General features: G+C 59.5%; 1 protein-coding gene across 5 annotated transcripts in view; it reads right to left on the reverse strand.

The window, feature by feature from the left end:
• Positions 1–739: 739 nt before the first annotated feature.
• The window catches only part of ADAMTS2 (ADAM metallopeptidase with thrombospondin type 1 motif 2), a 224,063-nt gene continuing 208,227 nt past the window's right edge, over positions 740–16,575 (reverse strand). For 4 of the 5 annotated variants that reach the window (XM_064595754.1, XM_064595755.1, XM_064595753.1 and 1 more), the window contains 6 exons: positions 15,889–16,048; positions 13,952–14,084; positions 13,003–13,210; positions 11,319–11,448; positions 10,497–10,586; positions 740–4,160 (listed from right to left, as the gene is read on the reverse strand). In XM_064595754.1, the coding sequence (XP_064451824.1) occupies positions 3,703–4,160; positions 10,497–10,586; positions 11,319–11,448; positions 13,003–13,210; positions 13,952–14,084; positions 15,889–16,048 (1,179 nt within the window). In that variant the 3' untranslated portion in view covers positions 740–3,702. Of the gene's footprint in view, positions 4,161–10,496; positions 10,587–11,318; positions 11,449–13,002; positions 13,211–13,951; positions 14,085–14,127; positions 14,505–15,888; positions 16,049–16,575 lie in introns of those variants that run through there. The other variant, XM_064595756.1, reaches the window with a different exon arrangement.

Genomic DNA, 16,575 nt, shown 5'->3' on the forward strand with positions numbered 1-16,575 from the left:
GGGCCAGAGAGAATGGGCTTGTCTTTAAAGGTGGAATACTGATTAGGGGGTGGGAGGTTACCACATTTAGCAAATAAAAACTTAGGACTCTCAGTTAAATTTGAACTACAAAGAAACACCAAATAATTTTTTAGTATAAGTGTGTCCCCAATTTTTTTTTAAGAGAGAGAGAGAGTGAGAGTGAGTGGTAGTGAGAGGCAGAGAGAGAGAAACTCAAGCAGTCTCCACGCCCAGCATGGAGCCCCACACAGGGCTCCATCCCCCGACCTTGAGATCGTGACCTCAGCTGAAATCAAGAGTCGGATGCTCAATGACTGAGCCACGTAGCACCCCAAGTGTGTCCCAATTTTATACTAAAACGTTATTTGTTGTTTCTCTGAAATTCAGATTTAATTCAGCATCTAGTGAGTTTTCTCGGAACCCTAATTATAGGAGAGAAGGAGTCATAATCAGGGAGGAGTTGGAGTCAGGGGATTCTGCATCTTCTCCTGGAACTAAAGGTTAACTTGGAAGCTACGGGCTAAGTGGTGCCTCCTGGATAGGGGATCTGGGAGAGGGACCCGTCCTTCTGGGTGCCCCTAGCCTTTCACAGGGTCCCGACTTAGCAGCCGTGGCTCGGTGCCCCTGGTGCAGCCCGCGCCCACCCCGTGGCCTCACGAGGGCAGCACATCCTTCCCCCTGGCCCAGTTCAGGCTGAGGATGGGGGTGGCATGCTCAAGGTAACACACAAACATAGGCATGATGTGCAAAAACACAGACATTTTGACTTTAATAAGTTATAAAATCAAGAAGCCAAATTTTCTATACAGAAAACAAATGTGTCGATGGCTGTGATCAGTAAGATAAAATGATGTGATTTGAGTTCAGCACCATGATGATTCCTGTGGCGGCTGCCTGGCATTTAGGGGTACAGAGTCCTCAGGCTTCATCTCGAAGGAATGCTGCTGAGCACCATTTATAGACGCCAAACAAACAAACAACCTTAAAATACAAACAGAAGGATTATACAGGAAATTCCATGGGTTTTCCAAAAGGAGATCAGAGAGCCAGGTCCCCAACCCCAGCAGGAGTCTCCCCACAAACACAATTTTCTGAAGCCGCAAACAGAGAGCTCTGAGTCTCGACAATGGTGCTCCAGAACCTCAGCTAGAAAACCTCCTCAGCCTCCAGCTGCAGGGGCCTCCAGACACGGAAGCTCTGGAAGCTCAGGACTGTTGCTAAGTTGGCTCTCCCACCGGTCCTGAGCTCAGTGGGGATCAGCAGTCCCTCAGAGTCTGGTAAACCCTGTGTTCCTTAGACAGAGAGACCTCCGAGGACCATCGGGTTCTAGAGAGCTCTGTGGCTATATGGCCCCAGGCACTGAGTATGATCTATGGGACGGTGGCCATGCTGGCCTACAGTTCCCAGAGGGCATCTCTCTCCTTCCAGAAGAAGACAGGTAACCCTGGGTATGTCCCACCTGGGGCTTCTCCCTGAAGCCTTCCAGCCCCCAAGACAAGCAGCCCTGCTTCGCTGGGATCTGGGGATGGAGTGTTTCCATCCTGAGGCCCCCCAGGCTGGGTAAACTGAGTAATACTCTCTGGGTAGGGTCAGTCACCCTGAGCGCCCTTTTATTCCAGGGTAGACCCAAGCAAGAACTGCCCAGTCCTTCAGCCCGTGAATAGCACCATGGGTTCAACCAGTAGGGAAAGGTGAGGCATCCATTTCCTGATCAGAGAGAGACAGAATTGCAAAAGTGCTGTAGACCACATCTGTTAAAAGAAGTGATACTATGAGAGATAGTATCCTCCAGTTTGCTTCTTAAGAGCAAGCAAGCTCCGTTGAGACACCAGGACATGCATTAGTATGTGGGGGATGCGATGGCAGAGGGGAGGGAGGCCGCCAGGCCAGGTGGGGGTGACTCGAAGTTAGCTATCACCCAGTGGGAACGCTATCCCAGATAGCGTTTTCTCTGGTTCCTACACCCTCACTTTGTCCCTTAGATCACACACAGACACACACCCACACTCATGCACGGATCAGACAAACCTGCTTAGCACCTCCAACTCAGTATAAAGTAGCCATCATGGTATTATCCTGAACCTCAGTGTTCCCATCCACAGAATGGGGAGTTAAACCGGAAAGAGCTCTCTAAAATCTATGACTGGTGAGAATACAAAGGCTCTAGAACTTTCCTAGACACAGAAAGCTTAAGAATTATGTGTGAGGCCAGGCCCAGCTAAGCAGCTAAAGTGCCCCTGGGTCTTGTAACTTGGGGAAGTTGAGGCTACATGTTCACAAAATATCCATGCAGGGAGGGGTAAAAATTAGCCGCCGTCCTCCCCGTCCATGCCCACTCCCTTCCTGTTTCTCTCTCATTCACATCTTGCTCATAAAGCACCATTCTGCCGAAAACAGAAGTTGTAGAAGTTTGGGAATGGCCAAAGATAAAGCAGGTTCTCCCCACCTCCCACCTTGTGCTTTCCATTGGAGGCCAGATCTCACAGGTCCCTGCTGGGGCTTCCAAGGCACAGAAGGGGGATCCCCAGGGCTAGACAGGGCAAGGCCACCCCCACAAGCAAAGCTGGTCTTCAGGAGGCAACCTGAGCTTGCAGAACCCCATCTCAGAACCCCAAGCACGGCCACCGTGGTGGCAGCACCCCCTTCCACCCCATTGGGAGAGTCATGGGCCTTGCACACGGGCCAAGGTTCACGGAGACAAGAGAGGCCTGGGAGAGCCTGGAGTGCACCCCTCTGTCTCCTCCTGGAGGAAATGTGGCCCACTGTTTAGATCTATCAAGTCCCAGTACCTTCCCGGGAAGGAGCGGACAGCTTCACAGCTCAGTCTGGGCTGAGTCGAACACCGGGCATGAGCACCCAATGGGCCAGGTGGCTTTTCTGAAGTCCTTCCTCCGAGAGGCTGCATCCGGCCAGGCCTGGAGACCAGAGGCTGCAGCCTGGGGGTTCTAGACTCTAACAGACCTTCCAGACCCCCCGACATTCTGAGTTGAAGTTTAAGGATTGAGGATTTTCGCAGGCAAAGCTAGACTGCTACTGAAAGCACATTATCTGGCAGCAGGGGCCGGCCCCCCCAGAGGCAGCAACGGCCAGAGCCCGCAAGCAGCTCTAGCACGGTGCGCCTCTCAGGTCAGTCGCGGTCCCCAGCAGGCAGCCACGCTCATCCTCACCACCTGCCTGGCCCTTGGAGTCATTGGCATTCAAGTTCACGGCCTCCATCGTGCGCATCTTAGTGATGGGTCGATTAGCAAATAAATCACTGTTTCTCCTAGGAGTCCCCATGGGGCTCGTGCCTCAGTCTGGAGGCAGGTAGGAAACGTCCCGCGGCTCCAGAAGGGTGGTCACGGCCAAGGAAAGGAAGATGCTCAGGAACTCGGGGACACGTGTCTCCTCTCTCTGAGTTAGCCTCCTGCCCCCCCCCCACTGATGGCGCTCGCAGAACCTCTATATTCCTCTCCACCCTCCACGCGGCCCCAGCATGGAGACTTAGAACATTCCGGAGCTGGGGCACAAACACACGTGTGAAGCTGGCTGCCACATGCTCACAACCATATGCATAGATGTTTATGTCACTCTCCCTCTCTGTTTTCTCAAAACCCTTTTGGAATCAGAATTTTTTCCTTCATCTCCACGATTTGCCATCCCATGGAATATATCTATAAGCAAGGGGAAAAAAAATGCTATGGATGCTATCTTTCCATTTTATTAGAACTTCCCGAGCATCTCTTTCTTCCTCATCTCATCAATGAGCTCTTGGATTCTCTGGTTTCTGGTCTTTTCGTACGGGCTCGGTCGTCGCGGGATCAGGTTGGGCGGCTGGACCTCCTCGTCCAGGCCGCTGATTTTGTAGGGCACGTCGACAGCGTTGGTGTCTGGGTGGTCCTCGGTGCTGTTGGTGCTGGAGGCATTGAGGGGCGCCCGCGGGGGCGTGCCTGGCGCAGGCTGCACCTCCATGACGAGGGTGGGCACCAGGAGGGTGGGCATGAGCTCTTCAATGTCGTTGAGCTTCCCGGGTGGCGGCTCGGCCCCGTCGTCCACCTCGGTGAGGTTGTCGTGCAGGTTACAAGACTTGCAGCACAGCTTCTGGTAGCCTGGGATGGAGCAATAGCGAGACAAGACTTCCATCCTACAGAACATTGACTTGTCACCCTGGCAGCGGCCCTCTGAAAGAGAAAAGTGGGACAAATAACCAAAGGACAGGGTAAGGGGGACCTGGTTCCCCCACAGGAAGCAGGAGGAGGCGTGTGGAAGAGCCCAGAGACGGCAGAGCGGCAAAACGAGCTCACGTGGGAAAGTCTGTGTGGTTCTGACGTCAGAGCAGCCCCGGAGCACGGAGCTGCCACACAAGCTGTGAGCAATGCTCCCCGCCTCCAGGCAGGCCCCCAGGGTTTTCTGTATCTCTCAAAGTCTGAGACAGACATGAGGCGTGTCTGTTCTTAGGGAGTGATTCCAGCTCGTCTTAAAGAATGGGACTTCGGCCGATTCCTACTTGATGTCCCAGTGGTAACCCCCATGAAATCCTGTGATGGAGTTTGGCCCTATAATAACCTATAAGCAGTAATGATGACAAAATTGAACCTGAAGAAACCGATTCCTACAACCTGATAGAACCCATGCCAGAGCCTTGGTGGTGGCGTCACCGCGTGCCCCCACGGTACGTTCCCATCCTCATCCGAACTTCTCTGGGCTTGCTTTCCCTTGCCCCACTTACCGCACAGCCCACCACACTGAGCTCCTGCCCAGCCCCCCCCAGACTGCTCCCTAACCTGGTGCCTTCACAGAGGCTCCCGCTCCTCCCCTGTCCTTCCCGTCCAAGAAGCTGGCCGCCCGCGGTCTGGCCTGCACGGCCCCCGGAGAGGCCGGTGTCTCTGCCCGCACAGCTGCCCTCCTCCGGGCCCAGCTCCAGCTCTGTCTGCGGCTGCATCAGAGGGGACCCTTGAGCTCCACGGGTGTGAGGGGCGCCAAGCCCCCGCGCCGTTGAAAATCCACATCTAACTTTTGACTCCCCCCAGACTTAACTACTAATAGTCTACTTTGCCGGGAAGCCTTACCAACCCCGTGAACGGTTGGTTACCACCGATTCTGTATGGTGAGCGTATTATACACTATTCTTACAATAAAGTAAGCTAGAGAAGAGAAAATGCTATTAGGAAAATCGTAAGGAGCACCGTGCTGTGTCTATCGAAAGAGTCCCCCATGGGACTGGGCCGGTGCAGTTCGGACCTGTGTGGGTCAAGGTCAACTACAGTCCCACCCACACAACCCTGTCTCGTTCTTGTCCTTACTCCCCTTCACTGTCTTCTTGCCGAGGTCCCACCCCTCTTCCCTGCCCTCCACCACCTCACCCCACACACAACACAAAAATTGAGAGGACTTACAAGAACTCACTCGACAGGAAAGAGTAAGTCATGTGACCGCACAGCAGGGGACACCAGATCCCTTGTAAAGTCCCCATCACCGGTCTCAGTGGACCCCCACCACCTACTGTGTCTCTGCTCAGCTACCCTCTGCTGTCCCAGCGAGCATCCCCTGCCTCTCCCTCCGTGACCTCCTCTTCTCCTGAAGGGCAGGAGGGATTCAGGTGGGAAGGAAGGGGCAGCCGGGGTGGAAGCCACGTCTGACGCAGTTACGCTGTCTGCCAACAGGGGCCGCGGGCCACATCCTCGCCTGCAGCTCTGCTGGCCCACAGAAACTTCCCGCAGCTACAGACAGCAGGTCCCCTCCATTCAGGAGGTTCTGACGGTGCCCGCTGCCTGCCCACTGCTCCAGCCGGTCATCTGCCCCTCCAGGCTGGTGGAGCCCTTGGTTGGACACCCACCCCAAGCCCCTGGAGCTTCAGCCTCTCGGACACAACTGCCTACTAGACAGGCCCCTGACCCCCGTGGGCCCCAACGTGCCTGAGACTCTGCACGTCCGGTGCAAGCCCAGGGCCTCTGATGGACCACCTGTCTCGGAGAAGGGGCTCTCCAGCGCACAAGCCAAATCCCAGGCGCCCCCCCATCCATTCACCCCCAGTCTGTCAGTATCTCCTCCTAGATGCTCTCGGGTATGTCTGTGTTCCCTCTCTCCCGCCTCCGCGGGGTCAACTGCTTTGCCTCTTGTCTGCACCGTGCTAAGAGCCTCCCTTCTGCTTGCCTATCTCAATTATTTCTCTTTCTTGTCCACTATCCTGCTCCAGTCAGAATGCTGTTTTTCAACTGAAGATGTGACCATGTCACTGTCTTGATTGAAGCCCCTGCACTGCCCCTCGTTTGCAGGGTGAGGACCTGTCCCCCTTAACCTCTCTAGCTTCACTCCATCTGGCCTTAGACCCCCTACTTTATCCTGTGCTCCCTCTGACCCCAGGGCCTTTGCACATACCATGCCCACTTCTTCTGTCTTCCTTCAGTTGCTCTCCTCTCCTCCTCTAGGCTCAGCTGAAACACATCTTCAGGCAAGCATCACCTACTCTCCCTTGGGAGGCCCTCCTGTTCCCAGCACTCTATCTCAGTTGGCAAGTTCACACTTAATTGTCAGATAGTTGTCTGACCTACAGACCAGGTGGAATGGTCTTGTTTGAAGCTCGGGGTGCTCAGAGCCCCACTGCTCCCTTCCCCACTCCCTGGCCCTTCTCCCTTTCTGGCAGCCTCCAGGTGAGCCGTGTGAAAACCACTGAGGCCTCAACAAGACAAGGATGGAGCCTGGGCTGCTGGTGCTGAGGGCAGCAGGGCCACCCCTGCTACAGAGCAGCGACCTCCCACCACCTGTGCCTTCTCCTTCACACAAATACCAAGACTGCTGGCAAACCTCTCCCTCACTCCTCTCCCCCGGGCTGGGACCCTGGGAGCCAGGCATCCCATTGGTAGAGGGCAGGGGTCACCCGACGGCGCCTGTGGGCCGAGTCTGCACCTCCACCTGGTTTCGAAAAGAAGATTTAACTGGCCCTTTGCAGAAAGCTTGGGGGCCTGTGGCTGGGTGCCCGGGCGCCAAGCCTGACATAGAAAGCACCCGGCACATGTCCGTGAATACATGGGCGAGTCGGGAGGAAGAGTCCATGTACCATCTACGTTTTTTAAAAGTGAGAATGAAGGAATGAAGAAGAATTAAGGAAGCCACGGGCCAAGAGCCTGGCTATGGTATTACCAGCCGAGGCAAATTTCGAAATCATCATTCCTGACCACTCTTAAGGCTGTGTGTTTTTAAGTTTTAGCGCCAAGCAGAGAGCCTTCCGAGAGGAAGGGCTACCACCAAGGGGCCCACGACGTGTCCGGAGGCAGAGGCTGGCGGAGGGTCCCTACGCCCAGAGAAAAATTCCGCCTTCCTAATACTTGCCCTTCAGCCGTTCCCGGGAGCAATGACCTAGCAAGACCTACTCCCTTCCAGCAAACAACAAACCACTGACAGCAAACCATTCTCATCAACTGAAGCCGTTCGTGAGCGCTTCCCACCATCTTGGCTCCAGCCAAACACCACCTGTGGTCTCTTTGGCCACTAGTTTCCTCCTTAAAGGAACTTTTTTTTTTAACTTAAAATTTATTTTAGAAGAAAACTTTACACTACCAGCATTCATAGGAAAGGGGTGGCAGTCAATAAAGGCAACCCTAACCAGGAACGCAAAGACACATTTTAAGTCGACGTTTACTCCCTCAAACTCCAGGGAGACAGCCCTGCCCGCAGAGCTCCAAGCCGCAGAGAAACCAGCGAGCGTGAGGGAGATGGCCGCACCCCTGCCCAGTGAGGCCTCCCCTCCAGGTGCCACGAAGGGGACGGGGAACTAGGAAGGGATTGCTGGGGGGAGCTCAGGCCATGTTTATGCACCACCTGAAGCCTCCCCGTCTCCCACCACGCTTCGGGAAAGGCGGGAAGGGGCGAACCCGGTTCTCTTTTCCCAGTCGAGCCTCACGCAGCATTTCACCATCCAAAGGTTGGGCCACAGGGTAAGGAAGCACGGGACCCCGGTTGGCCCGCAGCCTGGGGCTCCCTGGCTGTCCCCGGGTGTCGGGAGCCCCTTCAGCGGGGGCTCCTTCTGATCCTTCCAGGGAGGGACACTGCGTGGGTGCAGTTCTGTCAGGGGAAGTTGTCTGGGTCTCCTGTGTCTCCTTTCAATGACCAGAGCTCCGAGCAGGGTGAACCCAGCCACACTACCGTGCCCCCACACTTGCAGGAAGGCACCCGGGGCCCGGCCCCGTGCCCCGAAGCCTGTCTCCGTGACGCTGGGTGACCCCACTGCGTCCTTGCTCACCATCTCCCTCCTCCCTGGCACAGGGATCACAGAAAAGGCAGGAGAGAGAAGCCCACCGCGGGAGGGCCCTGTTGGGCCCTGACCTGCTGTCTGGTCCTGGTCAGCGAGGCGAGGGAACACACCAGGCCCAGTGGCTTCTGAGGTGAGGCCTCGGGGGACACGGGCAGGTGCCAATGAGCACGCGCTCACGTGAACGCACAGGCCAGGTGGCCAGGGCAACGGCTGCCATGCCTTTCTCCTGACCCAGACCCCCAACCTGGGCCAGGTGGGCACCTCTCCCTCCCGGAACAGGTCACCTAAGGCTGAGAGCTGTGCCAGCAGCCAGGGCGGTGGCCCGATGGTGGCTCAGGGCACGGTGACCTGGACCAGCACCGTCTGGGCTCCTGACCCCACATTCCCACCCCACTGATCCCAGAGACGGGGAGAAAGCCACCCCCGGGGCCCTTTCCCTGACGCTGAAGACTCCATGCGTGAGGGGAGAACCCAGACGGTCCCGCGAGGGGCTCGTATAGCAGGAAGGAATCGAAAGTCAAAGTCACGGGGGAGTGTCTCCCCGCGCTGATGTCCCATTCTGAACAATGCCTGGGGTGGGGGGGGTACGTCCTGCAGTGGGGGAGGGGCCTGCATAGCCACACTGGGCAGGGGGGCGGGGGCGGGGGCGTGGGGGGCGGCAGGCCTTTGAAGCAGAAACCCAGGCACTAATCTGACAGAAGGGTCCCCGCAGCGCCACCGGCCACGGAGGTGAAGAGAAGGAGCCAGCCGCGGGCCGCACCCGAGCACCCAGTTTCACGGAACTTTTATTGACTTTATTTGTGGGATGCATGACAGGAAGTCTTTCCATCGCTAGTGAGGAGAAAAGGTCATTTCCACGGTCACTTTGGCACACTAACGTTGTCTCATAAAAAAACCGGAAAAGCGACGACAATGGAACCTAGGTTACGTCATTGGATACATACAAAACACTAACAAAATATCCCTGATAAACCAAAGTGCATATAGACAGAGAGCACGATGCCCAGGACCGCACCGCCCCTTCCCGGGCAGAGTCGCTCGCGGCCTAGTCGGAGTCGGAAGTTAACAGTCTGAGAAGTACGCGTTACACACCGAGTATTTACATAACAGTAGTCAGAGCCGGGGAGGAGGCAGCCCGAGCGGGTAGCAGGGGGCGGGGCGCGGCGGGGCGGGGGGCTCAGCAAACAGTCAGCGCCGACTGGCTGCTCGGCCTCGGAGGGGGTCTGCTGTCCCCAGAGCAGAGCGGGCTGGAGCCTGCACGCCGGGGGCGCCCCCGGGCCGGCGCTGCCCGCCTCCTACCTGGGGCACAACCCCGCTGAGGCTGGAGTTCGCAGCCAGTTCTGTTACCTTTCAACTTTAAGGCATTTTCTACATAGTGTTATCTAAGCAAAAAAAGCAATAAAAATTGAGGTAATTCTGTAGTTGTCCACACTGGGAGGTGGCCGCATCCACATCAGTCTCTCTCTCTCTCTCTCTCTCACCTCTATGGATGGGGTCACGTGCGCACGATGACAAAAGGCCATTGCAGCTAATGGACACAGAGTGAAGTGGTGCTGTGTCCCCACGTCCCACTGGAGGGACACGTCCCCCGCCGCCTCCGTGTGACCCAACCCCCCGAGGGGACGGGGCACGGAGGCCAAGGGCTGTGGGAGTTGGACGCAAAGGCCGCAGGAAGCAGGCCACAGTCGCACGAGTCAGGAGGACACACTGAGCACAGGGTCAGCAGCAGCAGCGACAGGAGGGGCGGCCGGGGAGCCCCCATGCACCCCTGGAATCTCGGGGCGGCAGCACAACTCTGCGCCCCAGACCCCCTCTGGCCTCGCCTCGCGGGTGGGCGGCGTCCGAAAGGGGACCGGCGGGTCTCCCCCTTGACTTCCGACCTGCAGCTCCAGCTTGGAGGGATGTGGCCCCGAGAGGTGGTCACCAAGTGGTCACATGTGCACTCTGGCCTCCGGCCCCTCCAGCACCCAGACAGATCTTTGCCCCTTTACACGCCATCACCAACCCGGTCCCGGCCCCCCACCAGAGGCCAGTGCCCGGGGCCACGCCTCAGCGAGGCGGGCCCTCCCGGCCAGGCAGCGGGGACAGCTCCGAAGGAGACGGCCGAGCACAGAGGCCCGGGAGAAATCAGACTCAACCGAAAGAGCGCTCAGGAAGAGTCAGGGAAGTTTTCCATAGAAAGAGAGGAGGGGAGCCCACGGCAAGCTCCACAGGGCGCAGGGCATGCACTGGAGGGCAGAGGCAGAGTTATAAACGGGCCGGTTACTTGACGAGGTCTTCTGGACTGGTGAGTCGGGGTCCGGTCGGGACAGCCACTGAACCACGTAGCTCTTCTTGGAAGGATCGGAGATGTTTCCTAGAGGGGAGAGGAAGGGCTGTGGTGGCTGAGGCCCCACACTGGGCCGGCATCCACCGCCCGCCCCAAGCATTCGGGGCCAGGAGGAGGGCCCCGACCCCCCGGTGTGGTGCTCGAGAACCCTCAGACCAGAGGGGCCCCGGCGGCCCAGGCCAAGCCCACCTCCGGCCTCTCCCCGACCCCCCACCACGCCTCCTGCGTCTCAGCTACTCACTACCCAGCACCCCACCCTGCCTGCTCCCCAGGAACGTGGGGAGCAAGTGAATTCTGGCTCTGTCCCCCTGCCCGGCTGGGCGGGCACATCTGATCTCCCTGAACGCCCTCCTTTGGAGATGGGATTCACAGTGGGGTCCACATCGTGAGCTTTCTCTGGGACCAAAAGGTGTCTGTGTGCAGACGGTGCTCTGGTTGTTCTCCTCAGAGGGCACTAGGCACCCCCTCCTCGCATGGGTACCCCCGACTCGCACAGACACCCCCTGCTTGTATGGACCTGGACACCCCATCTGGCGGAGCCCTGCCATGCAGTCACCGTGAACCTGCTTCTGTCTCCCAGACCACCGGGGAGGGGCCAAGAAGGCGGTCAGGGCTGAGTTCCCTCCATTTCCGACTAGGGAAAGGTCCCAGCCCTCAGCGTCTCCTTCCAGGTCACAGATGCTGAGTCCAAACCAGCCCACCTCACCCTGGGCCCGCTGTACACTGGGGGCTGGGGACTGGGGGCCGCAGAGGGCTTACGGGGGCAGGAGCCCAGCCTGCAGATCCTGGCCGTCTCGGGCCTCTCCTCCCGGCAGATCCCGAAGCTGTCATCCGCGGTTCGGCAGAGCACGGGCCGCTCCTGGGTGCCGTTTCCACAGGTCACCGAGCACTGCAGGTGGAGAGTCACCAGTCGGGGCCGGCCTCCCGTGGTCAGCCGGGCCCGAAAGAGCTCCCCACGCACGTGACCCGACAACACGTGGAAGGTGGTGAGGGGCAGAGGGTAGAGTACGTGCCAGAGGCCGGGGCTGCCCTGCCCAGCCTCGGGCGGCCACCTCAATCTCCTGAGGCTCTGAAGAGGGGACGCACAGGCCTATCTCTCTGAGTTACTACGAGTTAGAGCAAATGTACAGGGCCTGAACTTCCAGGTTCTCAACGAGCAGTTCCTTTCTCTGGCCAAAGGAAGCTTACCCAGGGCCCGGAGAACCTGCTGTGCGCTGGGGGCCGCTGGAAACATTCTAACCAAGCCCAGGAGGTTTTGGCAGAGGACCCCTGCACCCAAGGCCCTATGCCACCAGCCTCCTACTGGCCCCTCCAGCCTGGCGCCCCCTCTGCCTCACCGCATGGGGCCCAAAGCCATCACACCCACATGCCTGGCTCGGCTCACGGCTTGGCCCAGCCCCGCCAGGAGAATTCCCAAGTCCTCACCTTACATAGAGCAGGAAAGGGTGGACTCAGCAGTCCCGGGCTGCTCAAACCCTACAGAGCCCCAAGGAAGGCCTGCTTTCAGGACTGGCATTTGGGAAGCTCATGCCTCCTCAGGCATGCAGAAACACTCTCCACAAGCTTGGAATGTTCTGTCTGGGGAGAGTGTTTCTGCATGCCTGAGGCCCCGAGTCACACCGCACCAGTCTGTCCAGTTAGTTTGTACCAACAATGTGCTTGACGGTGAGCATCTGCCTCCCCCCGGGGGGGGCCTGGAGCTTCGGTAACTAGAGTCGGGCACACACAGAAGTCCGTGGACACCCAGGCTCACGGGGGCTCCCCTGGATGGCAGCATCTCGTGCACACCGTCCCACGCTGCTGCTGAGAGAACCGAGTGCACCCCTGGAACCTCACCAGGAGGGGACACCTGGAAGCTCGTGCCCGGCTTCCTCTGGGCTTGGCCATGCGCCTTCCCCCCCTTTGCTGATTCTACCCTGTGCTTTCGCTGAAATACACTGTGAGTACGATGACATCTGAGCCCTGCGAGTCTTTCCGGTGAATCACTGAGCCCGAGGCTGGTCTTGGGGACCCCGACCCTCCAGGCCCGTGAGCTGGATGTCAGCACTCATGTCAGCTCAGCCCTGGCCCTGGACTGCCACTCCGGCTCCTGAGACCATCCTCACGGTTCTCTCCAGCCCCAGTCCAAGCCCTCCCTGGCCCGTGTTCTCTCCTGCCAACTTGGCCCGCCTTCCAGACCACCCCTCTGCCACGACTGTGTCTCCCACGACTCCAGGCTCCTGTAGCACACGGCAGCCTCGGCCCCGCAGAGTGAAGACCCTTTCCACTGGTCTCTCAACAGAGCAGGGACCGTGTGGCACGCCCCGTGCCCGGAGACCCACAGGATGTGGCCGGGGCCGGGAACTGCAGCCAGACCCAGCGAACACTCTGACCACCTCGGTCCCGCCCAAGCTGGCTTTGGGGGCTGAGGCCGCGAGGCCAGGGGGCCAGGGGGACCGCTCACCTGGGACCAGGGCCCAGCCCGCCACCGCCCGGGGCAGAGCTCGCGGTTGCAGGCCCGGCGGCCCTCGGGCCGGGCGTCGTTGCAATGCTTGGTGTGCACGGAGCGGGTGGTGTTGTTGTGCAGGGACTGTACGCAGCGCACGGAGCGAGCCTGCGTGCCCGTCCGCCCGCAGCTCTGGCTGCAAGGCTCCCATTCACCTGTGACCCACCTGTGGGGGCAGAGCAACAGGTCAGCCCCCTGGAGAGCTGGCTGGCCTGGCTGTGGCCCAGGGGTGCAGAGAGAGGCAGCCTATTCTCGTCCCCTATCCTCATGAAGACAGCCTAGAACCTGGCGGGGCTCTGTCCCAGGGGCTGCAGGTGACAGTTCCAGCGCAGGGGGGGCTGGGCGGGGTGGGGGGCATGGAGAGCCCTGGCGATCTGTCCCCTCGGCGGCTGCTGATGTCACAGACCCTTCGGGGCGGCCGGGTGGACTCCCTCAGCCCCCACGGGCCTACGTACCACCCCCCCTCCCCGTTCAGGGCCCTGCAAAAGGAACCTGGGCCCCGAAATGCAGCCCTGCCAAAGCCCTGGGCTGGAGGGGCAAGGCTGCCGCTGCCACAGCGAGCGGCCTGGGGAACATCTGCCACAGGACCCAGAGCAGGCCGGTCCCCGCCAAGCCTCAGTTTCCCCATCTGGGCTTTAGCACGTGTCCTCACCCCTAAGACGCACAGGACTATCTCAGTGCAGCAGGTGCGAAGCGGGGGCGCACCGCACAGCCTGTGGGGTCTCAGACTCCACGACATGTGCTGAGGGAGAGAGAACCCACCCCACGTGGCATGGGACGCGAGGCCTGGAGCCGTGCAGGGACTAGAGCCCACACCTGCCTCCCAGGAGCCCCGGGGGTCTGCCTTCCCTTGTCTCTTGGAACCCCAGGCTGGGGCTGGGGGAGCCGGGCGGCCCCGGGCACTCACACTGGCTGGGAGCACTCCTGTGGGTTGCAAGCCCGGCGGATGGCTTTGGGCTTCGTGAGGGCGTCACAGAAGTCTCGGTGCACCATCTTGTGGTCCAGCCTCCGGCGGCAGCCATACTTGGTGAACTGGGAGCCTGAAGACGAGAGCTCGAGGGGGCTCATGGGGCAGTGTGGCCCCTCCAGGGGGGCATGGGGAAGCGGCTCCATGGGCAGCTTCAGCCCCTTTCTCCCCAGCCTTCTGATGCGGTGGGAGGGGGGGCCGTGTGCCAGGGCTGGGCCTTGGAGATGACCAGCCTCACGTCCACCCAGCACCCCAGGCCCAGCGAGGTGGGAGGCCGGGGAGAGTGGCCACCTTGTTCCCTGGCCCCTCAGCTGGCTTCCTGGGGCAGAAACATGGCCTACAAGGCTCCTCCCACCAGAGGCTAAGGCAGCTGTTCTCAGCTGGGGGTGATTTTGACATCAGGCAATATATGGGACACTTAGCTGTCACAGCTCAGGGTTGGGGGCTGCCGCTTGCATCTAGCAGGTAGAGGCCGGGGATGCTGCTCAACATCCTACAATGCACGGGACAACCCCCACAAAAATTAGAGAGAGAATTATGGAGCCCAGTATGTCAACAACTCCAAGGTCTCTAAACCCCAGGCTAGTGGGCGAGACATGAGACAATGTGGACGGACAGCCTGATCTAATCTGGGTGTCTGGAGATGTCTTAGAAGGCAGAGAATGGAGGGACGCTGGTGTAGTGGGGAGGCAGTAGTGTGGCTCCCAGGGAGGAGACAGCCTGTGCAAAGGCCCTGAGGCGGGAGCACGGCATGTCCAGGCCGGAGACAGCCTGTGCAAAGGCCCTGAGGCGGGAGCACGGCATGTCCAGGCAGGAGACAGCCTGTGCAAAGGCCCTGAGGCGGGAGCACGGCGTGTCCAGGAAAAGCAGCTAAGGCCAGTGTGGCCACGGCCTGGTGGGCCAGGGGTGGGGGCACTGAGGCAGTGGGAGAGGTCAGCAAGCTGCCCAGACCACAGAGCCCTGAGGAGAATCTCATCTTTATCGCAAGAGTAGAGGGAGCTGCTAAAACTATGGCACTGGCAAGGGATGCCAGGAAGGGACCTTTAAGAAGGCACAGTGGAGGTGACAGTGGACACACAAGGGCCAGCTGGGGAGCAAGGATGGTGCCAGGACCGGGAAGACGGACCAGCAGAGAGGCCCAAGAGATAGAGAGGAGGGAGAGTCAGCAGGACGCTGCTGGAATCCAGGGGGGCAGGATGGCTCAAGGGAGGGTTGGGGGTGCCACTCGCCCAGGTGGGAGCCTTGCAGAAGGAGCTGTCCCCCCACCTGGGCCACGGGATGGGTCTCCTCCACTTTGGCAAAGTCCTCTCTGTCCTCTAGGTGTGAGACCCCACACGGCATCTGAGGGAGGTCTGTCCTGGACACCTGCTCCTGCCTCTTAGCTCGTCCAGCCCCCCAGGAGCAGTGACCAAAACTTCCTGTCCATCTGTATGTCCCACCCAGCTGTGGACTCTTTGAGGTCCAGGGCAGGGGGGACACCTCTGCAGGAAGCCCTGCCCCAGGAAGGTTGGGTGGCCTTTCTGAATGAATACAGGGAAGGACCTCCACAGAGGGGGGCCCCTTTCTGGGTCTCCAGCACGGCCCAAGTCCCTCCTGGGCCTGCCTCGTGAGGCCATGGTAATCCAGCCAAGCCATCCTCACACCAGCCTCCCACCAGGCAGCCCTTCCCTCCCACACCGATGCAGCCCCATGCTGGTGACACCCACGTCCCACACGCCCTTCTGGCTGCCTTTGGCCCACTGCCCCGAGCACCCCCGTCCCTGGGGCCAGTCTTCTGGTGCCGGGCACCTCCCTCAGGCCAGGCAGTCAGCAGGGCACCGTGAGCTCAGGAAGCCCTTTGCCCAGAAGCCCCCTCCGGCTATGAGAAGACCCCTCACCTCCACCGCAGGGCTTGGAGCAGGGAGTCCACTTCTTGAGGGCCCACTCGTAGCCCACAGAGTCGTCCTCCAGGACGTTGTTGCCGTCCACGTTGAGCGAGTCCTCGTGGATCATGTACTTGTACGTCAGCGAGATCCGGGCGTCTCCCTGCGGGATGACCTGCGCCCGGAGATGGCCGTGAACACGTCCACCCCACTGCCTACCCGCCCTCGGCAGCCAGGTTAGAAAACACGCGCCCCAGCCCACGTAGGGCCGGTTCTCTTTCTGTGCCATCATTATGTTCTGGAAAGTGTCGGAAGGCTCTGAATTCACCGATCCTGCGCCACGGCTTGCAGGGGAGCATGGGGCTAGGGTCCTGCCAACGTCTGGTCAGGGTACTTTCACTGTCATTACATAACCTTGTTTTACGTGTGTTTCTGTTCAAGGCCACCTTGGTTTATGTGGCTGACTCGCTCATGCCAACCTCACGGCCGCTGCACTGAAACTTGGGCCCCATGAAGCTCATCAAGCATGCTCTGTCGGGCACGCCACCCATGCGTGTGCTCAGCAACACCTAACAGCACTCGGCGCTCTGCTTGGGGCCCCCCCAAAGAGCGAAACCGTCCCCTCAGGTGGCATAAAACTGTGGAAAGCATGGCCCCACTTGACAGGTTGACAGGACTGGACAAGGAGCAGAGCGGCCCCCG

The sequence above is a fragment of the Mirounga angustirostris genome, unplaced genomic scaffold (assembly GCF_029215605.1).
Source record: "Mirounga angustirostris isolate CCGP_5_RB_7025 unplaced genomic scaffold, mMirAng1.0.hap1 SCAF_7, whole genome shotgun sequence".
Classification (NCBI taxonomy): Eukaryota; Metazoa; Chordata; class Mammalia; order Carnivora; family Phocidae; genus Mirounga; species Mirounga angustirostris.